At 38.2% G+C, this 14,296-nt stretch overlaps 1 protein-coding gene and 1 pseudogene across 1 annotated transcript; both read left to right on the top strand.

Annotated features, from left to right (window-relative positions):
- The first annotated feature begins 3,187 nt into the window (after window positions 1-3,187).
- On the top strand, window positions 3,188-6,198 carry LOC113150585 (annotated as a pseudogene).
- A 4,367-nt stretch (window positions 6,199-10,565) lies between these two features.
- Window positions 10,566-14,067, top strand: LOC113150577 (granzyme A-like). The gene is made up of 5 exons (XM_026343142.1): window positions 10,566-10,652; window positions 10,794-10,935; window positions 11,522-11,666; window positions 13,317-13,586; window positions 13,671-14,067. The coding sequence occupies exons 1-5, from the start codon at window positions 10,589-10,591 to the stop codon at window positions 13,827-13,829; spliced, it is 780 nt and encodes a 259-aa protein (XP_026198927.1). The 5' UTR covers window positions 10,566-10,588; the 3' UTR covers window positions 13,830-14,067.
- Window positions 14,068-14,296: the final 229 nt, after the last annotated feature.

The following is a 14,296-nucleotide window of genomic DNA, read 5'->3' as shown; positions in this document are numbered from 1 at the left end:
CTCTTGAATACATATATATTTATATTTATTGATATAATAGTACATTTGAACATCATGTGATATGAAAGTTTGACAATAACCATGTCTTCAGAGGACAGTTCTTTATTCTAAAACCCTCACACACTTCACTGTATTTCCTCTGTGCCACGTAGGTTTCAGCTTCCACATTAATTTGATAAACAACATTGGAAATCACTTTAACTCACCTTTTCTGTGTGTGGGCATTATTGCAAAACGAATAAATGTGAATAAATTAGTGTTTATTGTAACTGTCTTTAATGTGGATAACAACAGCAAAACAAAGATCCAGGACATTGGGACCATGTTTTTATCACACCGCTCTAAATCTGCAGGGAAAGTTAGTGATGAAGTTGGCAGCACCGACACTGCTGGACGACTACTGTAAGAGACATGTGGTGTTGTAGGTTCTTTATTTTGTGTCTGTGTTTGCTCCATGTTCTTGGTACATTACATACTATTTAGCATGGACTATTATCAACCACAGATTATCACACATTTGGCCTAGAGGTGGGTAATTGTTTCAGCAGGGTGGTGAGACGTTCATCAAAGTGAAAGATTGTATAGCAGCATGTCCACCATGGTGCAACATTTAAAACACACTACAGGGAACACAATGTACTGACATATAAACATTTATCTAAATTACACAACAGTTCTTAATACAGTATTATTGTAGTACTTTGAAAGTAGGCTGCACCGAGGAATATTTTATACTGCTTTTTTTGAAGTTTTTATTTATAGGTTCAGTTCAGTTGATGGTTTTATCATTTTTGTTTAACTTTAATCATCTATTTGACAATTAGAAACATATTATATTTCCAGCAGTATCCACAGACTTGTGTGACTTCTGCCAACACCAACTTGCAGGGGCTCAACAATGAAAGTATGGTACAGTGGATCAGAGGCATTTTCACTGTGTTTAAACATTATAAATACAACTCCTTATGACTATAAATGCAGATCTGTTCTCTCTTGGCTGAAAAGAAGAGATATTTGGTCATAGGTCACGGCCTTCCTCATCACCAAGTCAGTGTGTGGGAGTTTCCCTCCCTCAGGCCAAGTTACCAGCTCACAGGTTAGAGAAACTGAAATTTTAATCACGATCTATTAATTTGTTACACACTACAACAGCTTTATACAACTAAATGTAATGCATGATTATCCATGCTCAGTAATAATAAAAGACATTGGTGTGTCAGTTAAACCATTGCTGCAAATATTGTTCATCTGTCTCTATGACATTTTGAGCTGACTCATTCAGGGCTCTCGCTGAACATAAAACTATGAATTAAACATATGAGAAATGTAGGTTAAATGTGTCAAGAAAACTTTATACAGTAGGTCAGGTCCTGGGGAGGAAAATGAAATTATAAATATGACATAAATTGTGATCACTGTCAGTTTCTATCCCTCTTACAGACGAGGGTTTAGTTGTACGGAGGAAAAGAGCCGTTGATGTCAGGAACATTATGAGAGCTGTAAAGAAAGACCCTAAAACACTGTGGGTAGGAGTGAAGGTATCATAATCTGCTATTCACAGAAAACTTCATGAACAAAGGTACAGACAACACCAGAAGATACAAGCTAATCATTAGCAAGAATAACCAAACTAACTAAAAGGTCCCTCATCATGCAGCAAGAAAAATAATGACCCAAAACACACAAAGAAGTTCACCTGGAACAAGAAATATAAGGTTTTAGATCATGCAGTTTTAGGTCAAGTCAGTCTTTAGACTTGCCCTAAAAGGCATTTGATCTGCCAAAGAGGAGACTGAAGGGATCCTGGCGAGGTGCAAAAGCTAATTCCAATATCCAAAATGAGAAAAAAGACAAGAACAACGTGCATAAGTCATATAGACAGACAGCATAGATGTACACCCTGAGGACTGCAATTCAAAAAAAGAATTAGGCTACTGTTTGAGCTGCTGTAATTCCACCTTTTATTTTTATTCCTCAGTTCTTCTGAGAAGTAGCAACTCTCATTTTACCTTTAACCTGAAATTTGTTCTTTTGTTCTTTTATCTGAATCATATTTTTTCAATTCAATTCAATTCAATTTTATTTGTAGAGCGCTTTTTACAATTGACATTGTCACAAAGCAGCTTTACACAACCAAAGAACAGTACATGAACAGTGTATGTGTATGAGTCATAATAATGTGATTGTCCCTGATGAGCAAGCCGAGGGCGACGGTGGCAAGAAAAACTCCCTGAGAAGGCAACAGGTAGAAACCTTGAGAGGAACCAGACTCAACAGGGAACCCATCCTCATATGGGTGATTACATGCTGTGTAGGCAGCAGTCCAGTATAACAGTCAACGTCTTTAAGTTAATGTGGAGTCCAGTTAGTTAATTGCAGGCAGACTTGTTCCATTCCAGGACTATCGATCATTGAGTCGAGACCTCCGAGAAACAGCTGCCGACGTCCACCGAGGCCAAGACCGACTTCATAGTAGCACGTGACCAACTCCAGTCTCCACACGCATCCCATTGGGCAAACGGTGGATTCAAGCGACGAGATCTCCAGCCAGAAGTTGGGCATCAGGACGAGTCAGACAGGTCCAGAGGGCAGAGGGTGGAATGACGTGTAGCTCGACAGAGAGACAGGAAGAGGGAAATAGACAGGTAGAGAAAGACAGAGATGGCAGTTAGTTGTATTCACAGTTGGATAAAGTTTGAGGTGAATGTATATTTAGTTTAGTGCAGCAGGGACTCTGACAGGACTAATTATGACAGCCTAACTAAAAGGGTGGGCCAGAAGGACACACAGACATGAACCGAACCGAACACTTCACCATCAACAAACCTGAGTGATCAGTGAGAGTTGGGAAGACACCATCTAAACATACCAGTTCACCATTTTTGCTTTTCCATAGTGGGCTCACCTTTACTCACATGTCTCACACTGATGATGTGTGAGCTACTTCACATATAAAAAGCCTCCAGTACACAGCCTGTGAATAAAATGGCCACGTTGACTGATAAGTGACAAGTGGTAACTGTTCACCACACAATTCTTTGTGAAGTTCATACATATACATTTTTATATGATGTCCGTGTCCATTTTGCTGACTCATGCATTTGCACATTCAGACCACATCCTTTGAGTAGAACATATAAAGACAACAGTCTGCAACAAGGTGGGTTTCAGTGTGTTTCACGATCACATCAGAAAGAGAAACGAAAACAAAATGTTCTGCCCAACGGGTTTCACTGCATTTCTTTCCTGCACTGTCCTCCTCATGGTCCAGACAAGTGAGTAATATTCTACATATTGTACAAATTTTTTATCTGACCATTTATTCATGTAAACACATAAAACACAAAGTAATGCTACTGCTCTCATTTAATCACCTGGCTTCTTTGTTAAAAGCCTCAGGCGATGGTTCTGAGATTATTGATGGAAAAGAAGTGAAGCCCCACTCGATGCCTTTCATGGCTCTGCTGAAGAAGAAAAAGCCAGTCTGTGGAGGGACACTGATCAATGAGTCATGGGTGCTGACTGCTGCTCACTGTAAAGTGTAAGAAGATACATATGTTTTGCAAGTTCAGATATTTAAAACACACCAAATACATTCTCAGTGATCATGTTTATCATGTCAAGTTTATCAACATTTATTTTACATTACCTTTTGATATTTCCTGATTATGTTAACAGAAAACACAATCCAGTTGGGTTTCTCCACAAATAAATGAAACTTTAGTTTCACATAAACATAATATCTAGAAGACAGAATTGATTACGCAGTCCTTTGTCAGTGTAAAAAAAATGTCTTTATTTACTTAATCAGGGTCAAAAGCATTTAAGACATGTAGCTGAGACTTTGCACATTGACTTTTAAATGGCCTCATTGGTGTCTTGAGGTCAAAGTCACTTCAAGAAACCACAGGACTCACAGGGCCTGAGACAGGATGTGTCTTGATCTTTATAATATTTGTATCTGCACTTTGGGCAGCAGTTTACTTTACATACTTTAAAAAACTAGATGAGGAAAAGGTGTGAGATCCACTGGCATGTGACTTTATAAACCAGTTCAGGTGCTGCTGGTACACTGACCTTTAGTGTATGTGTAATGTAACTGTAATCTAACACTGCTGTGTTTTTGCTCTTTCAGCATTAAGAAGGTCTTGTTGGGGGTGCACTCCATCAAGAGCAAGAAAAATGAAAAGAATTCCAGGCAGGTCCGAAAGGTTAAGAAACGGTTTCCTCATCCCTACTATGATGAAAAAAAGCATATCAATGATCTCATGCTGCTAAAGGTAAGATAACATTATAGGAACCTGCTGAACACCTGCTAAGAAGAATCTGAAATAGAAAAGAGTTATATGTTTATGAAAGAGATAAAAAAAAAATTGGAACAATTTGTTTGAGATCAGAATTTGCTTTTACATGGAGCCAGGAAAAACAGATGCTGTGCAAACTGCAATACTGTAAATCAATTCAATGGACGCCCGCTGCAAACTCAGACTCAGTTAGTCACAATATTTCTAGTAAAGTCAAGCCTTCAAAAATAAGTTTAGATTTTCAGTAAGAGTAAAAACTGGTCTTGGGTCATAAGGAGTATGGCTGCTGCATTCTGAATGAGCTACTGAGATCGTCTGCTTTGGTTTTTCACTAAAAACTGTGGCATGATACGCTTCCAGTGGTGTAAAAAAGAATGGAGGCATTATTCTGATTGTTCATGTTTTGGTTGTAATCTAAGAGCAATTTTGTATATTTCAAAATCTACTTGTGGTTTTGTTTTGCGTCTCTGCAGCAGATGTGACCTATGAATATTCATTCATAAATATATCAGCTATGTTAGTGTGGATGTTATGCTTTTCAATTATTCTCTTTGTATTATTGTGATTGTTGTGAAAATGCCAAAGAAAATACAAAGGTAGTACAATTAGTGACTGTGGCAAGATCACTAACAATCAACAATAGCTTTGAGTACTGTATGATACAGCAGCATATACAAAATAAAGACAGTCACATAAGATTTAAACCAGGTCAAGCTCCAAAACCCTCATGTTTTTACAGATGATTGATGGATGGATGAAAGTTAAATTCATAAAGATATATAAAGAATTTATTAACATCCATCCAGTAATTCGTAATGTTCCTTTTTTTGGCAGCTTGACAAACCAGTGAAGCAAACCATAACAGTGGGATTGCACGAGTTGGGCAACATAGTTGAAGATCCAAAAGCTGGTACCGTCTGTGTCGTGGCCGGATGGGGGAGAACAGACTACAATATTAAAAAATTATCAGATGTCCTGATGTCTGTCAATGTGACTGTAGTTGACAGGAAGAAATGCAACTCTTCTGAACATTAAAACCATCGTATCACCAGTGACATGGTCTGTGCTGGCTCAGATGGTAAAAACAGTGCAGATTCTTGTCAGGTAAGAATGCTTTGAATTCACTGGCTGTCTACTTTCATCTCTGTACCCAAACCTTAAAATAGAAATAAGTGTTGCTTCTCTCTGCAGGGGGATTCAGGAGGCCCACTGTTGTGCAACGGAGCTCTAGTTGGAGTCACTTCTTTTGGAAAGGGCTGTGGTGATGAATTGGAGGAGCTGCGTTCATTGCCTATACGCTTTAAACCTTAAACCTAAAGTCTTACCCTCACACGCCCCCGGTGACAGAATAGCTCTGTAACAGTCTCTCTTTTGTCCCATGTCTTCTCTCATTCATAGTCTGATGGGACATTTGGATCCGAGTCCCCAAACAGAACAACAGTCCATCTCCTCTCTGTGCTGCAGCAGAGATCCAGGTAAACGGCTTCAAGCTTGATATAATACCAGAGCACGTAGACTGTAGAAACTGAATCGTGCAAACTGTGGTAAGTGGGCATGTGTAAGAGGAAGTGGAACGCTTGGTGAATCAGCACCATGACAATTTGTGGTGTCTTTGTGTCTTTAGTTGTGGGATGTTGAACAGAAGTGGAATATGAGGTGTCTGCTCTCACACCTGTCTGTGGTCAGAAACAGCAGTTACTGAGTGAAGTCAGTACACTACATGTATTATACACAAAAGGAATCATTGAAACAAAGCTGATACTTAATGAATGTATTAATGTGTATGAAAATGTATGAAATTCAACTCGTAGTCACACTTTCCCAAAATATTGTTTATTAATATGTTCACATTTTCTCTGCTGGAGCAGACCAGCACTTTCTCATCTGGGACCTTCATCTCAATCTTCAGCGTTAATCAAGATGGGCACTGAAGGTTTTGTCATCTGGTCAGAACTGTGAGAAACTTCTGTCCACATATATGTTACTCTTTCTCTTAGTAATGTAACTGTGTCAAGCTTGCTCATTTCCTGTTCCCCTCTCTCAACTAACCACTGTGCAAAGTCATCTTTCCAACAAGTCAAACCAATTCTCACAGAAAGATGCACCACAATGTAATTTATTTTCTAGATTTTGTGGCTAAAATGTGATTAACATGCCAATAATTAGACTAATGACACTGTTGCCCACTGTAAAGAGTAAGAACAAGATACATATGTTATGCAAGTTTAGATGTTTTGGCAAAAACACACAAAATACATACAATCATGTTTCCTAATATATTCATTATCAACTTTCATGATACATTACCTATTGATATTTGACTACTGACTATGCAGTCTTTTGTCAGTGAAAGAATTTTGTACTCACCAACTTAATCAGTCACTTCAAGAAACCACAGGACTCACAGGGCTGAGGACAGGATGTGCCATTGATCTTTAAGGTTTATAGTTTAAAGTTTATATATTTTTTTTAATGCAGAACATATTTGATCATTTTCTGTTTGTTGTCACATCTGTACTGCATAAAAATACTGAGTGCAGGTTAATGTTTATGTGCGGGGACGTTGTGCACCATGCAGCCTGCAAATGTTGCTTCAACCAGCAGCTTTGCATCACAGCTGTACAGACCACATTGCAAAGAGACACATTTGTAGGTCAACTCTTGAATACATATATATTTATATTTATTTATTACAATAGTACATTTGAACATCATGTGATATGAAAGTTTGACAATAACCATGTCTTCAGAGGACAGCATTTGTTCAAAAACCCTCACACACTTCACTGTATTTCCTCTGTGCCACGTAGGTTTTAGCTTCCACATTAGTGTGATAAACAACATTGGAAATCACTTTAACTCACCTTTTCTGTGTGTGGGCATTATTGCAGAACGAGTAAATGTGAATAAATTAGTGTTTATTGTAACTGTCTTTAATGTGGATAACAACAGCAAACCAAATTTTATCAGACCGCTCTAAATCTGCAGGGAAATGAAGTGAGGAAGTTGGCAGCACCGACACTGCTGGACGACTACTGTAAGAGACATGTGGTGTAGTAGGTTCTTTATTTTGTGTCTGTGTTTGCTCCATTGTCTTGATATAATACATACTGTTTGGGGACCTTTAACAACCACAGATTAACACACATTTAACCTAGAGGTGGGTAGTTGTTGCAGCAGGGTGATAACAAGTTCATCAACATGAAAGATCATCTAGCAACCTGTCCACTGTGGTGTCACAGTGTAGTCTGAGCAACATTTAAAACACACTGCGGGGAAAACAATGTACTGACCAAGAAGCTTCACCATGATCAGTGTAACAATTATGCTGTTGTTCTATAGCATGAATGGTAATTGGTAAAAATCATTTTTCCTATTATTACTCTCCAATTTTGCCCAAACATCCAGAAAATAAAACCTTGAGGTGCGTCTTACTGTGACAATTGGTTTGACTTGGTGGAAAGATGGCTTTGCAGTGTGGTTGGTTAAGAGCGGTGAACGGGAAATGTCCAAGCTTGACACAATGACATTACTAAGAAAGATAACATGTATGTGGACAGAAGCTTTTCACAGTTCTGACCAGATAGCAACAACATTTGTGGTTCACGTTGATTAACGCTGAAGATTAAAGGTCCCAGATGAGTAAGCGCTGGTCTACCCCAGCAGAAAAAATGTGAATATTATTAGCTTTTAATGCCACATGCAGAGCTCGATGAGAATGACCTAAAAACACAACATGACTGAAGGTTTTACTTTAAAATATGCTTCCTAAATAATAACTAAGTGCCCTTGTGTTCATTGTGATTAACATTATTAAGCAATAAAAAATCCCTTGACCATAATGTTTTGGGGCCTTTGATGAGCTTGGTGTCATATGTATGTCGTGTCAACATCAGTTAAACAAGGGAGTTCTCCACAGAGCACCACAGGAGATCCTTTCTGCCAGTGGCCATCAAACAGTACAACTATGCCCTCCTCTGTAAGAGGGATAGGGACTGACAGTGATCACGATTTATGTCATATTATATTTTCATTTTCCACCCCAGACTATTACTGACCTACTGTATAAAGTTGTTCTTCACACATTTAACCCACATTTCTCATGTGTTTAATAAATGTTTTTATCTTTAGTGAAAGCACTGAATGAATCAGTGCAAAATGTCATAGAGACAGATGAACAATATTTGCAGCAATGGCTTAAAATGAGAGAGCTGTTTTAGGAAATCTATACCGAGGTGAGGTAAAACAATGTCAATGTTTTGTTTCATATATTTATTTTCTTATTTTATGCTCACCTCTTGAGATAGCCTCCTGATGTACAGTATATAAATGTTTTTACATGTGGCAAATCTGGGTGCATAATTCTGGCCTAGCCTGTGAGCATGAGGTTTATTGGATCTCATGCTGCTCCTTCATTATCAGGCTAATTTTATATGATATTTGTTCATCATGTGTGTCACTTTCCTCACAATGCTGAGTTAGCCTGAAGTAACTTAACTGTATAATACAGTGTGACAGTTCTTATATTAAAGTTGATATGAAATACAGAGTGAAGTTTTCCGGGCAGAGACCTGTATAATAATATGTGTTTCCCTTGCAAGTGTGTGAAAGCACACTTTGTGCAAGCATGTCTGTGGTAACACTTACGGTAAATAGTGTATTTGTTATGATGTTTGTATTCTATTGTATGAGTAACATATACACCAACATGAAGTGGAGACGTGATCATACATTGTTTGAGGTTTGGTATTTGTCCCTTCAGACATCTATTTCTCAGACTTCACCACACCACAACACTTTACATCAAGATGCAGATGATAAGCTAGAGAAGCTGGAAGTGCAACTTCTCACGAACAAATCATTAAGGTAGAAATCATAAAATAGAAACAACAAGATGGATCATTTTTCACAGTATAACCTGCTGCATAGTGCAGCAGAGAAGACACATTTTACTCTATGTTTACTTGTGAAGCACAGATTCTTCAGCTATTGACAGTGTTTAAGTAACAATTCTTTCTTAGGTCAGTCATTGGCTTTGCATACAATAATTTGTCATAACATTTCATAAATGTACAGCTGATGGGTGATATCATCTATATGTGTAATATTGATGATATTTTTCACTGTTTTTCATCTGATTTCAAATCAATACCACCTTCTGTACAATCTGTACTGAGATGCACATGTAGGCAGATTATGAGACCAGTCACACAGTGTTGCAAGTCTTTGTGGTCATGTTGCATCTAAATGTAGTTGCCACACTCCTATCCAAAAGTATTGGAACAGTGAGGCCAATTCCTTTATTTTTGCATGAATATGAGACAAAAGATTACAGTTTTTATTTTCATCTGTTTTCTATGTTTACATCAGAATCCAACAAACAACTTACAAGCTAGCAGCTAAAGTTTGAACCCACCCATTTTCCATGTGAGCAAAATTAATGGAGTATTGTTGCCTACATGTGTCCTATTACATTGATATTCAAACAATAGCACTGAATGCCTATGCTCAGTTTTAGATTTGGGTTTTGGTTGTTCAGACTGCATTAATAGTTTATTGAGGTTTACCAACATGAAAACCAGAGAGAAAAACAAGCAATTGTGAAGCTGAGATAAAACAAGAGCAATTGCACAAACATGGCCACAGCCAGTACAATGATTACTGAAGAAGAAATAAACCACTGGTGTACTAAGTGACACTAAGCCGGACAGGTAGACTAAGCAAGACAACAGAAATTGATGTCAGACACATTGTGAAGTATTATAATCTGCTATGCACAGAAGACTTTATGAACAAAAGTACAGACAACACCAGAAGAAACAAACCAATCATTAGAAAGAGGAATAGAAAGGTGAGGCTGGAATGTGCTTATGATTCTGGGAGAAGTTATATGGACTGATAAGACAAAGATGAACTGTTACCAACGTGATGAAAAAGCTAAGGTTTAGAGATACATAGAGTCTGCTCATGATCTTAAACATACAATCTTATCTGTGAAACACAGTGGAGGTGATGTTATGACTTGGGCTTACATGTATTGTTCTGGGACAGGCTCAATAATTCTCATTGATGACTGGTGAGTGACATGTGGTAACTGTTTACCACAAACTTCCATGTGAAGTTCGAACACACATTTTTATATGATGCTTGTGTCCATTTTGCTGACTCGTGCATTTGCACATTCAGACCACATCCTTTGAGTAGAACATATAAAGAGAAGAGTGTGCAACAAGGTGGATTTCAGTTTGTTTCACCCTCACATCAAAGAGAGAAGTGAAAACAAAATGTTCTGCCAAACAAGTTTCATTGCATTTACTTCCTGCACTGTCCTCCTCATTGTCCAGACAAGTAAGTAATACTTTTATATATTGTACTAATTATGTGACCATTTATTCATGTAAACATGTAGAACACAAAGTAATGCTACTGCTCTCATTTTATCACTTGGCTTCTTTGTTAAATGAAACATTGGAATATTTTTTGCCTCAGGTGATGGTTCTGAGATTATTGATGGAAAAGAAGTGAAGCCCCATTCGATGCCTTTCATGGCTCTGCTGAAGAAGAGAAAGCCATCCTGTGGAGGGATACTGATCAATGAGTCATGGGTGCTGACTGCTGCCCACTGTAAAGAGTAAGAAGATACATATGTTTTGCAAGTTCAGATATTTTGGCAAAAACACACAAAATACATTCTCAGTGATCATGTTTTCTGATAAGTTTATTATCAACTTTTATTTTACATCACCTTTTGATATTTCCTGGTTATGTTAACAGAAAACACAATCCAGTTGGGTTTCTTCACAAATGAATGAAACTGTAGTTGCACATAAACATAATATCTAGAAGACAGAATTGACTACGCAGTCCTTTGTCAATGTAAAAAAAATGTCTTTATTAACTTAATCAGGGTCAAAAGCATGTACGACATGTAGCTGAGACTTTACACACTGACAATTAAATGGCCTTATTGGTGTGTTTTTGAAGTCATAGTCACTACAGGACGCACAGGGCCTGAGACAGGATGTGCTCTTGAATATTTGTATCTACACTTTGGGCAGCAGTTTACTTTACTTTCATTAAAAAACAATATGAAGCATAATTCTAAGAAGCACTGGCATGTGACTTTATAAACCAGTTCAGGTGCTGCTGGTACACTGACCTTTAATGTATGTGTAATGTAACTGTAATCTAACACTGCTGTGTTTTTCCTCTTTCAGCATTAAGAAGGTCTTGTTGGGGGTGCACTCCATCAAGAAAGAGAAAAATGAAAAGAATTCCAGGCAGGTCCGAAAGGTTAAGAAACGGTTTCCTCATCCCTCCTATGATGCAAAAAATAAAAACAATGATCTCATGCTGCTAAAGGTAAGATAACATTATAGGAACCTGCTGAACACCTGCTAAGATGAATCTGAAATAGAAAAGAGTTATATGTTTATAAAAGAGATAAAAACATTTTTGGAGCAATTTGTTTGAGATCAGAATTTGCTTCTTACATTTGTTTAGACAGGAAAAACAGATGCTGTGCAAACTGCAATACTGTAAATCAATTCAATGGACGCCCGCTGCAAACTCAGACTCAGTTAGTCACAATATTTCTAGTAAAGTCAAGCCTTCAAAAATAAGTTTAGATTTTCAGTAACAGTAAAAACGGATCTTGGGTCATAAGGAGTATGGCTGCTGCATTCTGAATGAATTCTTTGGTTTTTCACTAAAAACTGTGGCATGATACGCTTCCAGTGGTGTAAAAAAGAAAGGAGGCATTATTCTGATTGTTCATGTTTTGGTTGTAATCTAAGAGCAATTTTGTATATTTCAAAATCTACTTTGTTTTGCGACTCTGCAGCAGATTCTGGACAGTGTGACCTATGAATAATCATTCATAAACTTATCAGCTGTGTTAGTGTGGATGTTATGCTTTTTGATTGTTGTGAAAATGCCAAAGAAAATACAAAGGTAGTACAATTAGTGACTGTGGCAAGATCACTAACAATCAACAATAGCTTTGAGTATAATGTCTTACAGCAGCCTATACTCAACATCCCCAAAACTGAACTTCTAGTGTTCCCTGCCAGACCTTCAACTCAACACAACATCAGCATAACATTGGATTGGCGGTGATTGTCCTTGCTAAGTCAGCCAGAAACATGGGGGTCATCATTGATGATCAGCTGACCTTCACGGAACACATCGCCACAGTCTCTAGGTCGTGTAGATATGCCCTCCACAATATCAGACAGATCAGACCCTACCTGACGGAGTACATGACTTACTGTAACTCATTGTACAGGCATTGATTTGATCTGATCCAGATCTCGCCTGGATTATTGCAATGCACTGCTGATGGGGTTACCGGCATCCACGACCAAACCCCTACAGATGATCCAAAATGCAGCAGCACGCCTCATTTTCAATCAACCAATAAGGTCTCATGTCACACCACTCTTCAGATGTTTGCATTGGCTTCCTGTGGCTGCAAGGATCAAGTTCAAAGCTCTGTCTCTTGCCTACAGAATGGTTAACTCCACAGTTCCATCTTATCTCAATTCAATCATTCAGGTCTACATCCCCTCCCCTCCACTGCGCTCAACCAGGGAACGTCGTCTGGTGGTACCAGCACCACGACACCAAGGAAAACTCTTCAGCTCAGTGATCCCACGATGGTGGAATGAGCTGCCTATCTCTGCATGCTCAGTCAAAACAGAACTCTTCTGCATCTTCGTTCTCACATCTCTTGAAACAGAAACACTTTTTTGATAGCACTTTGCTTTGATGTTGTTTCTTCTTGACCTTGATTTTGTTTGCTTGCCTTGTTCCTCACTTGTGAGTCGCTTTGGATAAAGTTACATATGGACAGTTGGACAGGATGGATAGTTACATAAGATTTAAACCTGGTCAAGCTCCAAAACCCTCATGTTTTTACAGATGATTGACGGATGAAAGTTGAATTCATAAAGATGTATAAAGAATTTATTAACGTCCATCCATTAATCCATAATGTTCCTTTTTTGGCAGCTTGACAAACCAGTGAAGCAAACCATAACAGTGGGATTGCACGAGTTGGGTAACACCGTTGAAGATCCAAAAGCTGGGACCATCTGTGTCGTGGCCGGATGGGGGAGAACAGACTACAATATTGAAAAATTGTCAGATGTCCTGATGTCTGTCAATGTGACTGTGGTTGACAGGAAGAAATGCAACTCTTCTGAACATTACAACCATCGTATCACCAGTGACATGATATGTGCTGGCTCCGATGGTAAAAACAGAGCTGATTCTTGTCAGGTAAGAATGCTTTGAATTCACTGGCTGTCTACTTTCACCTCAGTACCCAAACTAAATAGAAATAAGTATCTCTTCTCTCTGCAGGGGGATTCAGGAGGCCCACTGTTGTGCAACGGAGCTCTAGTTGGAGTCACTTCTTTTGGAAAGGGCTGTGGTGTTATTAAATATCCTGGAGTTTATGCTTTTCTTTCAGAAAAACAACTTATTTGGATCAAAAACACAATGAAATCTTTCATATGGTGAAATGAGCGCTCATTGCTAGTGACTCATTTTACACTGTATCTTTGGATTTTTGTACTGACTTAATTTTATCCTAATTGGATGTACATCTGGGGGTTTAATATTATTATGGCTTCCCCCGATGGAATACATCTGCTTTTCCATTAGCTTTGATATTGACAATTGTACTGTATATCTCTGGTGCTAGATAGCTAACAGCTTCTGGCTTCTGGACCCTCATTGTAGCTCCAAATTTCAAATAAAAATGCTATTACAAGTTATTTCTTTGTTTCTTTGGTCACGTCCAATCATTAATTTGTTTTTTCGTTTTTCCACCTACTTAGTCAGCTGTAGATGATGCACAAATTATTCCCGAATGAGACACTTGCATTAAAATGATGACAGAAAAGGGGAAGTTCAGAATCCCAAATAAATAAGTTTATCATGCCCTCACTCAAACCAAACTACAAAGGACTACAAAGTAATACACC

Source organism: Anabas testudineus, chromosome 9 (assembly GCF_900324465.2).
Source record: "Anabas testudineus chromosome 9, fAnaTes1.2, whole genome shotgun sequence".
Taxonomy (NCBI): Eukaryota; Metazoa; Chordata; class Actinopteri; order Anabantiformes; family Anabantidae; genus Anabas; species Anabas testudineus.
Note: the sequence above shows the minus strand (reverse complement) of the source record. Positions and strands in the feature narration are given on the sequence as shown.

What these genes read in the sequence shown, in the direction of transcription:
- LOC113150577 (XM_026343142.1), top strand. Translation starts at nt 10,589, where the DNA reads ATGTTCTGCCAAACAAGTTTCATTGCATTTACTTCCTGCACTGTCCTC. An exon ending in ACTGCTGCCCACTGTAAAGA is followed by an intron (nt 10,936 to 11,521) that starts GTAAGAAGATAC and finishes TTCCTCTTTCAG; the next exon opens with CATTAAGAAGGTCTTGTTGG. An exon ending in ACAGAGCTGATTCTTGTCAG is followed by an intron (nt 13,587 to 13,670) that starts GTAAGAATGCTT and finishes TTCTCTCTGCAG; the next exon opens with GGGGATTCAGGAGGCCCACT.